Source organism: Megalobrama amblycephala, linkage group LG22 (assembly GCF_018812025.1).
Source record: "Megalobrama amblycephala isolate DHTTF-2021 linkage group LG22, ASM1881202v1, whole genome shotgun sequence".
NCBI lineage: Eukaryota > Metazoa > Chordata > Actinopteri > Cypriniformes > Xenocyprididae > Megalobrama > Megalobrama amblycephala.
The window spans coordinates 22,264,253-22,280,716 of NC_063065.1; the positions used below are offsets into that span (position 1 = coordinate 22,264,253).

The 16,464-nt window shown below is 38.4% G+C and overlaps 2 protein-coding genes across 6 annotated transcripts in view; one reads left to right on the forward strand and one right to left on the reverse strand.

Annotated features, from left to right (window-relative positions):
• Positions 1–1,082: 1,082 nt before the first annotated feature.
• Positions 1,083–10,914, reverse strand: LOC125258476. Of its 4 annotated transcripts, none has more exons than XR_007182630.1 (6): positions 10,687–10,914; positions 5,703–6,017; positions 3,636–3,938; positions 3,191–3,496; positions 1,359–1,503; positions 1,083–1,258 (listed from the first exon to the last, which is right to left on the reverse strand). XR_007182630.1 is itself a non-coding variant. In XM_048175431.1 (6 exons), the coding sequence occupies exons 1-6, from the start codon at positions 10,687–10,689 to the stop codon at positions 1,242–1,244; spliced, it is 915 nt and encodes a 304-aa protein (XP_048031388.1). In that variant the 5' UTR covers positions 10,690–10,914; the 3' UTR covers positions 1,083–1,241. The 4 variants fall into 4 exon arrangements, 3 of the variants coding, with proteins under 3 accessions (XP_048031388.1, XP_048031387.1, XP_048031386.1); XM_048175431.1 differs by having other exon boundaries at positions 1,359–1,472; positions 5,703–5,874; XM_048175430.1 differs by having other exon boundaries at positions 1,359–1,472; positions 5,703–5,995.
• A 4,288-nt stretch (positions 10,915–15,202) lies between these two features.
• itgb1a (integrin, beta 1a) overlaps positions 15,203–16,464 on the forward strand; it is a 51,091-nt gene continuing 49,829 nt past the window's right edge. For both annotated transcript variants that reach the window (XM_048173991.1, XM_048173992.1), the window contains exon 1: positions 15,203–15,482. The gene's annotated coding sequence lies outside the window, so the exon portion shown is untranslated. The remainder of the gene's footprint in view (positions 15,483–16,464) is intronic.

A 16,464-nucleotide genomic window follows, 5' to 3' on the forward strand; every position in this document is an offset into this window, starting at 1 on the left:
TGCAAAGACTGATAGTTGTGTACAGTGTGGTGTTGGAAATTGTCTTAGTTTAATCATTTTAATCGATCAGGATTAATTATAACATGCTTGAATGTGGGATGTGATACCATATGAGATTAACATACTATATATTTTTAAAACGTATTAAACTCACGACAATATATGTATCTCACGACTTTATATCCCACATTAAAGTATATATTGGGAGTTAATTTTTTTTTTAAATTAATAAATTATATAAATAATGTTCGTCGTACGTAATACGATCTGGGAAATTGCTGAATGAGTAGCTGCGTAGCCTTTACAGTAGCTTACGGCTCGTAATAAATCCACCTGCCGGTAAATTCGATCAACGGTCTGAGTGGCTGTATAAGCTACAAACAAGTAGAAAATAATTTCTTTGTAGATTATAGAAAAGCTATTTGGAAAACAGACAAAACAGAAAAGGTAAGAAGCGATATTTGAGAAAAGAGCATATCAATCTAATAGCCGTAGACGCATAGCGGAACTAACTTTACCCTGCGTCACGTGATTTCCGATTCTTGTGAAAAAGGTCTATAGCGAAAAACGGCAGATGGAGCGATAATGACTGACATGATCCATGATATCATGATATTTTTTGTGATATTTGTAAATTGTCTTTCTAAATGTTTCGTTAGCATGTTGCTAATGTACTGTTAAATGTGGTTAAAGTTACCATCATTTCTTACTGTATTCTCTCGCTATTTTCATTTGTTAAACACTTGCAGTCTGTATAATTCATAAACACAACTTCATTCTTTATAAATCTCTCCAACAGTGTAGCATTAGCCCGTTAGCCACAGAGCATATAGCCTCAAACTCATTCAGAATCAAATGTAAACATCCAAATAAATACTATACTCACAGGAATCGATGCATGCATGCAGCATGAATGACGGACATCTTGTAAAGATCCATTTGAGGGTTATATTAGCTGTGTGAACTTTGTTTATGCACTATATAACTGCACTTATAGTCGAGAGCTCGGAGGGCAGGGAGCGAGAGATTTAAAGGGGCCGCGCAGCCTGAATCGGTGCATAGTTAATGATGCTCCAAAATAGGCAGTTAAAAAAAATTAATTATTAAAAAAAAATCTATGGGGTATTTTGAGCTGAAACTTCACAGACACATTCAGGGGACACCTTAGACTTATATTACATCTTTTGAAAAGTCGTTCTACGGCACCTTGAAGAACTTTAACAGACTTAAAGCGTTCTGCTTTAGATTTCAATACTTCCTGAAAAAGATGAACATATACAGCCATAAATTAATAAATCTCACAAATATTAATATATGCAAAATCAGTTTTGTGAGAAATGACATCATCAATCATGTACCTGATGTGTGAATATGTGCTCGATCTTGTTCAGCTCTTCTGGATCTGATGTCATAAACCAGAATAATGACAGTAGCCACGCCCACCAGAGCAGAGAGGACCAATCGGATCACAGCTTGCAGTAGAACAACAACAGTGGACAGAGTCTGAGGAATAAAAACATCAAACTGAGATCAGGAAGGTATTTCAAGAAAGCATGTTATGTAAAATAACCTCAACGTTTGGTTCCAAAAGCGGAGGTAACTTTCAGGGTATGTAAGTAGCCATAGCAACTTGCTCTCTAAATATAACCTGCTCCGGCGGGGTCAGGGTTAGTTTGCTTAAGAGGTATTCAGATGCGTGTTATATAATTAATATAGTTATATTAATATATATAGCTATATAGTTACAATTATATGTGCAACATATAATATTATTGTAACGTGGTTCATAGATGTGGGAAGAAGGAGGCGGGAACCGGCGAACATTCAACCAAACTTTAATATAAAATAAACAAAGAACAAAACGAAAGTAATGCCGGCAGACCCTCGCGGACGTCTGCCGGCCACACAAACATAATAAAACGTCAAATAAAGTCCAGGCCTGGTCCTCTCTCGTCCTTCACTGTAGTCGCTCCTCCTTTTATGCTCCCGGAGCTCCTCCGTGAGGGACTCAAGGCCGGTGCGCCTCCCAGGTGAAGCTCATTAACACTCGCGCCACCGGCCTCGCGCCGTTCCCTCACGGCTCTCGCCCGCCCTGGTCGCCACAATTATATATAATAATGCACTATTATAAAGCAATAATGTTTAAATGTTTATTCACTTCTAATATGTATTTATTTTATTGTCATCTTACACATGGATCTGCTTTTTTCCCTTTTTATAACAGGACGTTTTCTATACAAAAATTTCTATAATAAAATAAATATGTGATATCTTATTAAAAAATTATCATCTAAAAAAACTATATAATTCTTATTCTCAGTGAATAAAGATTACTTATTAAATAAAAAGTTTTAAAAAAAAAATTATTGCACAAACACCCATAGGTGGCAATGTGCACTAAGCAGGTTTTTTAAATCACCATTAAACAAAAGAAGAGGGAAGTAGAATGGCGCGCTTTTTCTTTTAGTGTCTGTTTCCATGGTCAATCATCGATTCATCGCTCTGTTGAGAATGTCTTATGTGTTAAACGATGAGTCCACTTTCAAATAAAATTTTCCTGATAATTTACTCACCCCCATGTCATCCAAGATGTCCATGTCCTTCTTTCTTCAGCTGAAAAGAAATTAAAGTTTTTGATGAAAACATTCCAGGATTAATCTCCTTATAGTGGACTTCAATGGAATCCACTGTTGAAGGTCATATATAGTTAAAGCATATACAGTTTTTTACAGTATTTTTTTAGAAAATGACCAAACATTTCGCTAGATAAGACCCTTATTCCTCATCTGGTATCGTTTAGCCCTTTGAAGCTGCACTGAAACTGTAATTTTGACCTTCAACAGTGGAGTGCATTGAAGTCCACTATAAGGAGAATAATCCTGGAATGTTTTCATCAAAAACCTTAATTTCTTTTTGACTGAAGAAAGAAGGACATGAACATCTTGGATGACATGGGGGTGAGTAAAATATCAAGGAAAATTTTATTTGAAAGTGGAACTAATCCTTTAACCGGGAACATACTCTGAGTTGGCTGAACTTACTCCCAGATGTGTTTTTTTTTCAGGCACACTCGATGTGACGGTAAGTTAATCAACCGAGAGTTCAGGGTATGAGACGGTAAGTTACCACCCAGCTCAGTCAATAAACGCTAACATCAAGAATATTTAAAGAAAAAATTATTTCTACTCACCATAGATAGAAACTCTGATCGCTTTTAACGATTCTTTTGCTCCAGTTATGTGTAGTAGATAATATCCAGTATGTTCAGCTGTGATGTTTGTGATGGTCAGAGATCCAGTTTGATTGTCCAGCTTCAGTCTGTCTATGAATCTCCCATCAAGAACATCATCATATACAGTGATTCTGTCAGCCTGTTTGTTGATTTCAGCTATTTTAGTGATTTCAGGTCCAAACGTCCAGAGAATCCGATCCAACTTCATTTCAGTAAGAGCAGAGTTTAGAGTGACTGAATCTCCCTCCTTCACTGATATTTCATCTGTATCAAACACACAGAGAAGAAACAGAAACAGGGTTCAACACAAATTAATATTTTCATATAACTTTTTTTGTTTATGAATAAACATTTTTAAGTTTAAAAATGAATAAAGCAATATATCAGAAAATGTTTAATTCACCATAGAGAGCAAGAATGAAAGTCATGCCCATATACTTCTTATATATTGTATAACGTCCAGTATGTTCAGCTGTGATGTTTGTGATGGTCAGAGATCCAGTTTGTTTGTCCAGCTTCAGTCTGTCTCTGAATCTCCCATCAAGAACATCATCATATACAGTGATGTTGTTGGCCCATTTATTGATTTCAGCTATTAAACTGTTTTTATAATTTCCAAACTTCCATTGAATCACATCATCATCCTTCATTTCAGTAAGACGAGAGTTTAGCGTGACTGAATCTCCCTCCTTCACTGATATTTCAACTGTATCATTAAACATAGAGTGAACAAACAGAATCAGGGTTTATCACAGATTAATACTGGTAGTCAATTGATGGTTTACAAAAAAGTCAATACAACCCGAATTCCGGAAATGTTGGGACGTTTTTTAAATATGAATAAAATGAAAACTAAACTAAGACTAACTAAAAGACTTTAAAATCACATGAGCCAATATTTTATTCCCAACAGAACATAGATAACATAACAAATGTTTAAACTGAGAAATTTTACAATTTTATGCACAAAATGAGCTCATTTGAAATTTGATGGGGTGTCAAAATAGTTGGGACGGGGCATGTTTATCATGGTGTAGCATCTCCTCTTCTTTTCAAAACAGTGTGAAGACAACTGGGCATCGAGGTTATGAGTTTCTGGAGTTTTGGTGTTGAAATTTGGTCCCATTCTTGCCTGATATAGGTTTCCAGCTGCTGAAGAGATATGACATATTTTTCTCTATAGGTGAAAGGTCTGGACTGCAGGCAGGCCCATTCAGCTCCCGGACTCTTCTACGACGAATCCATGTTGTTGTAATAGCTGCAGTAAGTGGTTTTGCATTGTCCTGCTGAAATACACAAGGCCTTCCCTGAAATAGACGTCATCTGGAGGGGAGCATATGTTGCTCTAAAACCTTTATATACCTTTCAGCATTCATGGTGCCTTCCAAAACATGCAAGCTGCCCATACCATATGCACTTATGCACCCCCATTCCTTTAGAGATGTTGGCTTTTCAACTGAACGCTGATGACACGCTGAAGGTCTCCCTCCTCTTTAGCCCGGAGGACACGCCGTCCATGATTTCCAACAAGAATGTCAAATTTGGCCATAGAACACTTTTCCACTTTGAAACAGTCCATTTTAAATGAGCCCTGGCCCACAGGACACGACGGCGCTTCTGGACCATGTTCACATATGGCTTCCTTTTTGCATGATAGAGCTTTAGTTGGCATCTGCAGATGGCACGGCAGATTGTGTTTACCGACAGTAGTTTCTTGAAGTACTCCTGGGCCCATTTAGTAATGTCATTGACACAATCATGCCGATAAGTGATGCAGTGTTGTCTGGGTGCCTGAAGACCACGGGCATCCAATAAAGGTCTTCGGCCTTGTCCTTTATGCACAGAGATTTCTCCAGTTTCTCTGAATCTTTTGATGATGTTATGCACTGTAGATGATGAGATTTGCAAAGCCTTTGGAATTTGACGTTGCGGAACATTGTTTTTAAAGTATTCCACAATCTTTTTACGCACTCTTTCATAGCTCTGCCCATTTTGACTTCTGAGAGTCTCTACCTCTCTAAGACATCCCTTTTATAGCTAATCATGTTACAGACCTGATATCAATTAACTTAATTAGTTGCTAGATGTTCTCACACCAGAATCTTTTAAAAAATTCTTGCTTTTTCAGCCATTTGTTACCCCCGTGCCAACTTTTTTGAGACCTGTAGCAGGCATTAAATTTGAAATGAACTCATTTAGTGGATAAAAGTGTAAAATTTCTCTGTTTAAACATTTGTTATGTTGTCTATGTTCTATTGTGAATAAAATATAGGCTTATGTGATTTGAAATTTTTCATTTTATTCAAATTTAAAAAGAACGTCCCTACATTTCCAGAATTCGGGTTGTAGTTTGAAATTTAAATTTTAAATAAATATCATCAAACAACAGAAGCAAGATGGAGTTTGGATTATTAATTGTATCTTTGTGTTGATTAAAATATAAAACAGATTAAACAAATATTTAACTCACCACAAACAGTAAGAAAGAAATACTGTCTCCTACTGTTGATCTGTAGTTCATAATGTTCAGCATGTTTCATTGTGGTGTTTGTGATGGTCAGAGATCCAGTTTGTTTGTTTAGCTTCAGTCTGTCTCTGAATCTCCCATCAAGAACATCATCATATACAGTGATTCTGTCAGCCTGTTTGTTGATTTCAGCTATTACAGTGTTTTCATTTACCAACATCCACTGAATTACATCATCATCCTTAATTTCAGTAAGACCAGAGTTTAAAGTGACTGAAAATCCCTCAATCACTGACCTTAATTCATCACCAAACGCATCTGAAGAACAGAAATTATTCACAGATTAAAAAAATCACTTGATGTTGGTTTGATGAAGCTTCACTAAAATACTTTTAATTATTTTAATGTAATGTTTATAATATTCAGCAACAATACAAAGATGGTAAATAAAAAGAAACTAAATAAAAAGAAACTACACTATTAGACCTTACCAGGCTTTTTTACAGTAAAATACTGGCAACATTGTCACCAGTAATTTACTGCTGATTGTAGTTTTTTTTTTACTGTAATCTACAGTATGTTACTGTCAAGATACCATGCACTAAATTAAAACTTGAGTTAACCGACTCAGACTAAATTCTCCGACTTCCATTTAAATTTATAAACTAATATTTATAATATGCCAATAATGTGTGCATATTATTACTGTGAATTTATTTAATTTGAGTCCACTAAAAATATTTTAAATAAAGAGATTTTCACTGGATCAGCAACTACACAGTCACCACCTCTTATATAAAGCAACATGCAGCATATCATCAATGTTTCTTGATCTTTTCCTGGACTGAAGCACAGGCTCTACACTTCAGCACAATGGTGACACGCAAAACTCACTTTTACTGTAAACTACTGGCAACAGTGTTTGCCAGCATATAATTGCTTTTTAACTTACAGTTTGTTACTGTTAAAATACATTTCGTGGGTGTGTCTTTTTATCTTTCACCTTTAACCCTTTCAACCCCACAGGGACATCCTCTAGTGTCCACACTACAAAGAGTAAAAGTAACATTAACACTGTGTTGTAGTGAGATAAATAAGTGAATATGTAAGTGATGATTGAGCTTTAGTGATGAACACCTGCTGTTAACAAGCAGAATCACTGAAGGGAAGAGGAACAACAACAACTAAAGAGACAAGATGAGCAGAAACACAAGAACTACAACTGATTTCCAGCCATTCCATATTACACTTATTACTAACCAGATTGACTTTATTTCTACAGAAGATCTTATTGAGAATTAACAGAAGATGTTGATGTTTAATTGAAAATGTTTGTGTGACGAGCAGGGTGGGCGAGAGCCGTGAGGGAACGGCGCGAGGCCGGTGACGCGAGTGTTAATGATCTTCACCTGCGAGTTGCACCGGCCTCGAGTCTCTCACGGAGGAGCTCCGGAAGCATAAAAGGAGGAGCGACGACAGTGAAGGATGAGAGAGGACCAGGCCTAGACTTTATTTTATGTTTGGTTATGTTTGTGTGTTCTTTCGTTTTGTTCTTTGTTTATTTTGGATTAAAGTTTTGTTTAAACGTTCGCCGGTTCCCGCCTCCTATTTACGATTTACTGCGTATTTACGAACTGTGTTACATTGGTGCCAAAATGTAACACAGTATTTACGAACTGTGTTCGTATTTACGAACTGTGTTACATTGGTGCCAAAACCCGGGAGGAAGGAGGGACATGCTGTCGGAGAGCCCTCGCTGCTGAGGGGGATTGCGGTGCTGCGGAGGTCGGTGGTGCTGGAGCCTATCAACAGGTGGGACGGAGAGCTCGCTGCCGTGCTCCTGGGATGGGGTGGGGTGGCTGCCGTCCAAGAGGGAGCGGAGGAGTCGCTGCTGTTTTGCCGTGGGCCGGAGCCTGCTGCCGTCCGCCATGAAGGGGACGAGCAGGGAACGCCGGACTCGCTGCCAGCTGCCCTCAGTCGGAGGAGCCATTGCCGTCCTCCAGGGGGTGGAGGAGGATCGAACCATCCACCGAGCATCCAGTACCATCGCATGGCACCACAAGGAAGAGCCTCTCGGCTGGTTGAGGTCCGAGCAGCAGTGTGTCTGGGAACCGGACAAAGAATTTTTTTTCCTCTCTTCCCACTCTCGTTCTGTCGCTCCCTGTGCTTCTGTCTCCTTTTCTCCCGTCTCGTCTGTCCTTACCCCCAGGTGCTGCGGCCGCCGAGACAGGGGGTACTCCCCGGGGGGGGGAGTAGAGTGCAGTCTCGGGAGTACCCCCCAGCCTGCGAGGGGCGATGGGAGTATGTGACGAGCAGGGCAGGCGAGAGCCGTGAGGGAACAGCGCGAGGCGCAAGTGTTAACGATCTTCACCTGCGAGTCGCACCGGCCTCAAGTCTCTCACGGAGGAGCTCTGGAAGCATAAAAGGAGGAGCGATGACAGTGACGGACGAGAGAGGACCAGGCCTGGACTTTATTTTATGTTTGGTTATGTTTGTGTTTTCTTTCGTTTTGTTCTTTGTTTATTTTGGATTAAAGTTTTGTTTAAACGTTCGCTGGTTCCCGCCTCCTTCTTACCGTATTTACGAACTGTGTTACATTGGTGCCAAAACCCGGGAGGAAGGAGGGACATGCTGTCGGAGAGCCCTCGCTGCTGAGGGGGATCGCAGTGCTGTGGAGGTCGGTGGTGCTGGAGCCTATCAACAGGTGGGACGGAGAGCTCGCTGCCGTGCTCCTGGTGACGGGGTGGGGTGGCTGCCGTCCAAGAGGGAGCGGAGGAGTCGCTGCTGTTTGCCGTGGGCCGGAGCCTGCTGCCGTCCGCCATGAAGGGGACGAGCAGGGAACGGCGGACTCGCTGCCGGCTGCCCTCAGTCGGAGGAGCCATTGCCGTCCTCCAGGGGGCGGAGGAGGATCGAGCTGTCCACCGAGCATCCAGTACCATCGCATGGCACCGCGAGGAATAGCCTCTCAGCTGGTTGAGGACCGAGCGGCAGTCTCTCACGGAGGAGCTCCGGAAGCATAAAAGGAGGAACGACGATAGTGAAGGACGAGAGAGGACCAGGCCTGGACTTTATTTTATGTTTGGTTATGTTTGTGTTGCCGGCAGACGTCCATGAGGGTCTGCCGGCATTACTTTCGTTTTGTTCTTTGTTTCCGCCTCCTTCTTCCCGTATTTACGAACTGTGTTAAAGTTTGGTTTTTGGTCACCATCATAGATTTGCTTTAGTCTAGCTCTTTTTATCATCACTTTTCTTTTTCTCTGGCTGCTTTAACTGTTTTTGCAAGCCACATTTTTAATGGAAAAAAGATCATTGAATGCTGATAGTTATGTACTGATGATGATATAATCATCATATAGTCTCTTGATTCACTGATCTTATACTGTGTTTAATCCCTTGTGTTACATTATTAGCAGACTTAAATTTTACATTACATCCACTGTGAAACTACAGCAAGAGTTCTAACAACAATCAGTTACTATGAAGATTTTTTTAAACAGATCATGCTCAAAAAAAAAACAAAACAAAAACAGCTACAGCATCATTTAGACACACACAGATATCAAAAATCAGCACATGAATCTCAACAGTGATGGCAATAAAAAAGACCATTCAGCTGCATAATTTATTCATGCTGCAGTGCATACTGGGAGTTTTGTACTATGCTGGCACCCATCATGCATTGCGACATTAAACTTTTGAATGTCACCATTGTTGTGATTCATATGCTGAATGTTGATGACTGTCTAAGTTATGCAGGAGCTTAAAATGTTTTATGCACTATATGACTTCAATATTCTTCAAAATAACTGATTCTTGAAACATTGCTGGATCTCATGCTTTTGAATCTCAGAGATACTATAATCAATAAATATAAAATTAAAATACCCATAAAATCAAAGATTAGAAACAGAAAGAGATCTGTGAATCAGACATGTCCAAAATGATTATGGCATCATCACAACAACCAAAAACACCTGACCAGCTTCTTCTTGGCTTTTTCTTGCCATAACAAATGTGCTTTATAAACACTCAGTTACAGCAGTCAGAGAAAACTAATTATTTTTAGTGACTAACCATCACTATTTTGTTGAGAAGTCGTTATTTTGGGTTTTTTTGCACGCAAAAATTATTCTCGTCGCTTTATAATATTAAGGTAGAACCACTGCACTCAAATAAACTGTTTTAAAAATGTTGTTAGTACCTTTATGGACCTTGAGAAATTCAGTGGCTTTGCTCTCAATAAAGGCCTCACTGAGCCATCGGATTTCATCAGAAATATCTTAATTTGTGTTACAAAGATTAACAAAGATCTTACGGGTGTAGAATGACATGACGGTGAGTAATTAATGGCATTATTTTCATTTTTGGGTGAACTAACCCTTTAACTTTCACACTCAGTGTGGCTGGAAGTCAGTGGTAGTTCTTGTGTTTCTGCTCATCTCTTCTCTTTTTTCTGGTTTTGTTTCTCTGTCCTTCAGTGATTCTGCTTATTGGGTGTTCATCAGTGGACTGTATTAGTGAACTAAAGTAGGGAATAATGAATAAGGATCTAGGTTGTGATTTGGAACACAGCCTCTGAATGTCGACTTTGAACGATGTTAATTCACAGTATATTCCTGTAGGCTACTTACTTGAAAACAACAAATATTATCAATAATGCATTGTTTTTTAAGGTATATTACTGTTTTAATTGAAAATGGTATGTTATGGTCAGAATTTGGTCATTTTTTACAGCAAATGTTTTACAGTGTGCAAATACTTTAAGCAAAAAACACTGATTTACTTCCAGCCATTAAGATTGTAAATAGCGCAGATGATTGAGTTAAAAAAAGCGTGGTTGAGGCTTTGAGTGGAGAAATGGTTTGAATGCCCCTCATCAGTACTGCCCTGTAACAGTGAATGCTGATCCTCTCCAACTAATTTAAACATTATTACATGGTACCAGAACAGAAGCAACTGAAGCCATAAAAACACATATAAAACTCACCATCCAGACGCCACAAACACAAACAGAAAAAAACAGTCCAAAACATCTTCAACAGTTTCAGTCCACAAATATGAAAAGACAAACTTTTCAAAACTGCTTCAGTAATAAAATGTCAGATGAAGCTGATGTGAAGCTGCTCTGTAGTAAAGTAAAGCGAAACTTTACCTTAACCTTAAACTAACTGCACATCTTTAAGTGTTAATGCATGTGACCATCTAGCTCTTTGGTCAGTTTGAGCTTTTGTAGGCCTCAACTTCCTGTAGAACAATGATGTAATTTTCAACAGAAATTAACCAACCCATAACATGTTAAAAATATCTTAAAGCAACTGTTTCATCTTGTCATGAGATCCTGCGAGTGTTTGGCTCTGCTCTCTCCTGTAACTGTCTTCAGGTCATTTGTTGTTCATTTCTTATCAAATTTCTCAATAGTTTCTCCTCTCAAGACTCATTTCAGAGTTTCTCTAATGACTTTATGGAGCAGGAACAGATCACCTGCTATAACTGTGTGTATGAAAATGTTTTCTCATATTTTCATAGGATTGATATTCAACCGATGTTACGCTCTAAAGGCTTACTTTGTTCAAAGTGAACACCGCATTAGTCCTTACAGCCGCTATAATGAGTATGCAATACTCAAATCCACTACAGCTGATCAAGTCATTGTCAGCTTGGAGGAAGTTTTCAGTTGTCATGGTCTGACCCTTACCATCAGATCAGGTGCACAGTTCATATCTGATCAGTTTCAACAGTTCTCTGAAGCAAATGTCATTCTACATGTGAAGGAATCACCAAAATGGTCACAGGCGAAAGGTGAGGTGATGTGATGTGCCCATATTAAAACACTTACAGTACAAGTAGCTCAGATGGATTGACTCGACTGGGAACAGGCCATGTACAGATCGACTAAACATAAAACTACTGGGTAACTACACAAAATTACACAAAAGACTTGCTGAGTTGATTCTCCAACAGAAAAATCATGGGAAGCTTTAGTTATAAAGTGACTAGCTATAAAGTGAAACTTATTATCAATCATTTCATTTATTCCAGATGATATGCCAGACTGATTATTACAAGTGCTGCTGAATTCCTTATCTACAGAAGAAATGTGAAAGGTTTTTTTTCTATCAGTCAAAATAAGTATTATATTTTAACCCTCTACTGCACACATGTTAATGGCACATGAAAAAAAAATATTCCACATCATTTCTTGGTTCATTTGGGAACATTTTATTGATTAAAAAAAAAAAAAAAAAAAGTTTGCCCCCCACCCTCCACCAACCCCAAAATATGTTTTCGTTGCCTCAGGACAACGTTGTGCAACAATGGTACAGAATCATACAGAAAATTATCATCAAAATAAAAAATATTATAAAGTGACGAGAATATTTTTGGAGCGCCAAAAAAAAACTAAATAACGACTTATTTATTGATGGCCGATTTCAAAACACTGCTTCAGGAAGCATCGGAGCACAGTGAATCAGTGTATCGAATCTGCTGTTCGGAGCGCTAAAGTCACGTGATTTCAGCCGTTGGCAGACACGCGATCTGAATCATGATTCGACACACTGATTCATTTATGCTCCGATGCTTATGAAGCAGTGTTTTGAAATCTGCCATCACTAAATAAGTCGTTATTTTGTTTTTTGGGCGCTCCAAAAAATATTCTCGTCGCTTTATAATATTAATATTGAACCACTGTACTCACATGAACCGATTTAAATATGTTTTTAGTACCTTTATGGATCTTGAGAGAGGAAATGTCATTGCTCCCTATGGAGGCCTCACTGAGCCATCGGATTTCAACTAAAATATCTTAATTTGTGTTCTGAAGATTAACGAAGGTCTTACGGGTGTGGAACAACATGAGGGTAAGTAATAAATGACAGAATTTTAACCAACTAGTGAACTAACCCTTTAAATGGTTGCTTAATAGTGAGTCCCACACTTTACTGAACTATTCTTTGTTACTTTCTCAACCTTTCTAATTGGTTGTAATCATTTAAAGAAAAATGTACAAAACATAGGGCTTAAGAAAACTTTCTGTGCTGTGGAGGGTTAAGTCACATATGGCAGCTCCTTATGGAACTGCTTTTATCAGCCTATGTAGTGCATATAAAGGATCACAAGAGGGCAGTGTTGTATATGCAATAACATTACAATCAAACTACATGAATGATCTGAAACTAGGAGGTACTAACCCTGAAAAGAGCGCTTTTATAATATGAATAAAGGTAAATATAAATATAAAAAAGTGAATATCTATATATGAGCACTGACAGGTGAAGTGAATAACACTGATTATCTCTTCATCACAGGCACCTGTTAGTGGGTGGGATATATTAGGCAGGAAGTGAACATTTTGTGTTTGAAGCAGGAAAATTGGGAAAGCGTTTAGGATTTGAGCGAGTTTGACAAGGGACCAAATTGTGATGGCTTGACGACTGGGTCAGAGCATCTCCAAAACTGCAGCTCTTGTTGGGTGTTCCCGGTCTACAGTGGTCAGTATCTATCAAAAGTGCTCCAAGGAAGGAACAGTGGTGAACCGGCGACAGGGTCATGGGCGGCCAAAGCTCTTTGTTGCACGTGGTGAGCGAAGGCTGGCCCATGTGGTCCAATCCAACAGACGAGCTACTGTAGCTCAAGATTGCTCAAGAAGTTAATGCTGGTTCTGATAGAAAGGTGTCAGAATACACAGTGCATCACAGTTTGTTGCGTATGGAGCTGCATAGCTGCAGACCAGTCAGGGTGCCCATGCTGACCCTTGTCTACCTGCTGAAAGAACCAACAGTGAACACGTGAGCATCAGAACTGGACCACGGTGATGAATCATGTTTTCTTTTACATCACGTGGATGGCCAGGTGTGGGTGCGGCGCTTACCTGGGGAACACATGACACCAGGATGCACTATGGGATGAATGCAAGCCGTCGGAGGCAGCGTGATGCTTTGGACAATGTTCTGCTGTGAAACCTTGGGTCCTGCCATCCATGTGGATGTTACTTTGACACGTACCACCTACCTAAGCATTGTTGCAGACCATGTACACCCTTTCATTGAAACGGTATTCCCTGGTGGCTGTGGCCTCTTTCAGCAGGTTAATGCTCCTGCCACAAAGCAAAAATGGTTCAGGAATGGTTTGAGGAGCACAACAACGAGTTTGAGGTGTTGACTTGGCCTCCAAATTCCCCAGATCTCAATCCAATCGAGCATCTGTGGGATGTGCTGAACAAACAAGTCTGATCCATGGAGGATCCACCTCACAACTTACAGGACATAAAGGATCTGCTGCTAACATCTTGGTGCCAGATACCACAGCACACCTTCAGGGGTCTAGTGGAGTCCATGCCTCGATGGGTCAAAAGGGGGACCGACACAATATTAGGAAGGTGGTCAAAATGTTATGCCTGATCAGTGTGTGTGTATGTGTATGTATGTATGTATGTATGTATGTATATATATATATATATATATATATATATATATATATATATATATATATATATATATATATATATATATATATATATATATATATATATATATCAGCCCAAATAATAAACACCAACATTATGGTGTTTCAACATTTTTACACTGTTTCTAGAGTTACTCCTTCATACCAGATGCTGAAGTATTTCAGTATTCAGGCAGGAATTCATTTCGAAAGCTGCATTGCCTCTTTTGGGCGTCTCATTTTCTTGTGTTTATGTAATCATAGCAACTGAGGTTTTCTTGGTCTTTTTTTTGCACATGATACAGGATCTTTTTCCATCATTCCTTTTTGTATGAACCCACCCAATACTTTCAACATAGCCTGGTTTCCCCCTTTAAAATATATATAGTTTCTGATTTAGCACCGGATCTGATGTAATTCTTATTTAAATGTCTATCTGCGTCATTTCTCTTTGTCTTTCATTTCTCTTAAGTGTTCCTCTTTGCAATGTATAGTTTAATTATAGCTCTTTTTTTTTTTTTTTTTTTTTTTTTTTTAGATTTTAGAGATTTAAACGTTTGCTTGGCAAGAGCCAGAGCAAAAAAATTAAAAATAAAACTAAATACATAAATAACTATTGTGCTTTTTTTTTTTTTTATATATATATTTTAAAAATATTTTAGTATATGACCTTTATGAAAGTTAGGAACATATGGCTAATGACAATTAAATTAGATTTACCTTCTCATAGCATGCTGTCTTGTTACTTTTAGATAAATTATGAGTTTTAATAAAATAATAAAATAATAAATAAATAAAATAAATAAAATAATAACAGTACATATACAATATAGAGAGATTACACAATCAATTAATCAATCAATCAATACAGAAAAGAATACCTCTAATTCCTAATATAAAGGTTTTAACCGTAGGCTTACAGTTTTTGTTATTCAATATTTAAAGACAAAATTACTGAGGCAAACCCATCTTTTCTATTTAGTGTTGGACTAAGACGGTTTATGGCGTCATAAGGCAGCTCTGATGACGTCGAGAGGTATTTCCTGTAGGGGCGGGGTCTGTCGGAGGGTCTGCTGACCTCATACTTTTTCATGAAACGTTCATCAGCTCTTCTTTCCGACGCAAACGCGTAGACGATAAACGCGACCGGTGGACTTTGTGGAATACTTTATTTCACAGCGAACGGACGCGGAATGGATTGTTTTGTGTGATTTGTTTTGACAGAAGGATTTAAGAGAAGCTTTTTAAGGGTTAAAAGAGACACAGAAGGATACACGTTGACAAAAGACCCCTATGAGGCTTCGAAAGTGAGGAGAGAAAACTAGTAATAAAAGCCATAAGGTAAAGTTACCGTGCATATGCTGTCCGCCGCATGAAGGGACACTGGTTTTATTTTAGAAAATGGTGAAGTGGTTTTTAAATCAGATGTGAGTGTGATGTAAAGTGAGAAATGTGTGGTAAAGTTGCTTGTGCGGTTTGAGTAACGGTCCTTCTCTCGCTGATATTTTGGGTGGTTTATAAAAAGATGTTGTTTACTTCTGTTAGTTTAGAAGTAAAGCCTCTCACAGACGCCTCGTTGGCAGTTTACTTGTTTTTGTGTGTGATTTTTAGCACACAACAGGGAAAAAAAAAGGTTTGACCCCATATTCCATCTGTTTTCTCTATCAATATAAATGCAGCACATCTACACTTGTTGCTAGGGAGAATCATTTTTCTGAGCACCTATGTTTATTTAACTGGCAAAGCTTTTCGTTTAAAGTGGAATATTATTATTATTAATCAACATTTATGTATTTTTCACAGTTGTATTTCTTAAAGAAAGAATGGAACGATGACGTATAGAATGTTCGAAGTGTATGATGTCATTTGACATTCGCTTATTTCAGGCTGCAGGTTTCTGTGGAAAATATGATTCTTCAAAAAAAAAAACAAATTCAAATCATATAATAAGCAATTGAATAAGAAATAAACAATGAATTGTAATAAATTGCTTTCATAATGAATTTGCTCATCTGTTTTCCTAGGTAAATGCAACTAACCGCTATCCAGTGTTTAAACACACCTATTGGTCTGGACTAACTATAGCCTACAGTACAGAATGACATGTCTACAGATGTTTCTCCTTTTACTGTATTACTAGTAATAGGATTCAGTACATATTGGACACAAATGGAAAACATGAGTGAGAGAGAGAGGGGAAAAAAACATCTTTGTTGGTTTCTGTTTACAATCAATTTCTCAAATATGACCAAGAGCAAGTCTGCTTCCTAAAGCTGACATGTTCCTTTGAAATGTCAATACAGTAGGAAAAAGACTACATTGA

Excerpts from the sequence above, each read along its gene's own strand:
- LOC125258476 (XM_048175429.1), bottom strand. The coding sequence starts at position 10,732 with ATGTTTTGGACTGTTTTTTTCTGTTTGTGTTTGTGGCGTCTGGATG. Across the intron at positions 6,018-10,686 it reads GTGTTTGTGGCGTCTGGATG|ATGCGTTTGGTGATGAATTA; the intron begins GTGAGTTTTATA and ends TCTGTTCTTCAG. Across the intron at positions 1,473-3,190 it reads GATCAGAGTTTCTATCTATG|CTGTGATCCGATTGGTCCTC; the intron begins GTGAGTAGAAAT and ends TTCTACTGCAAG.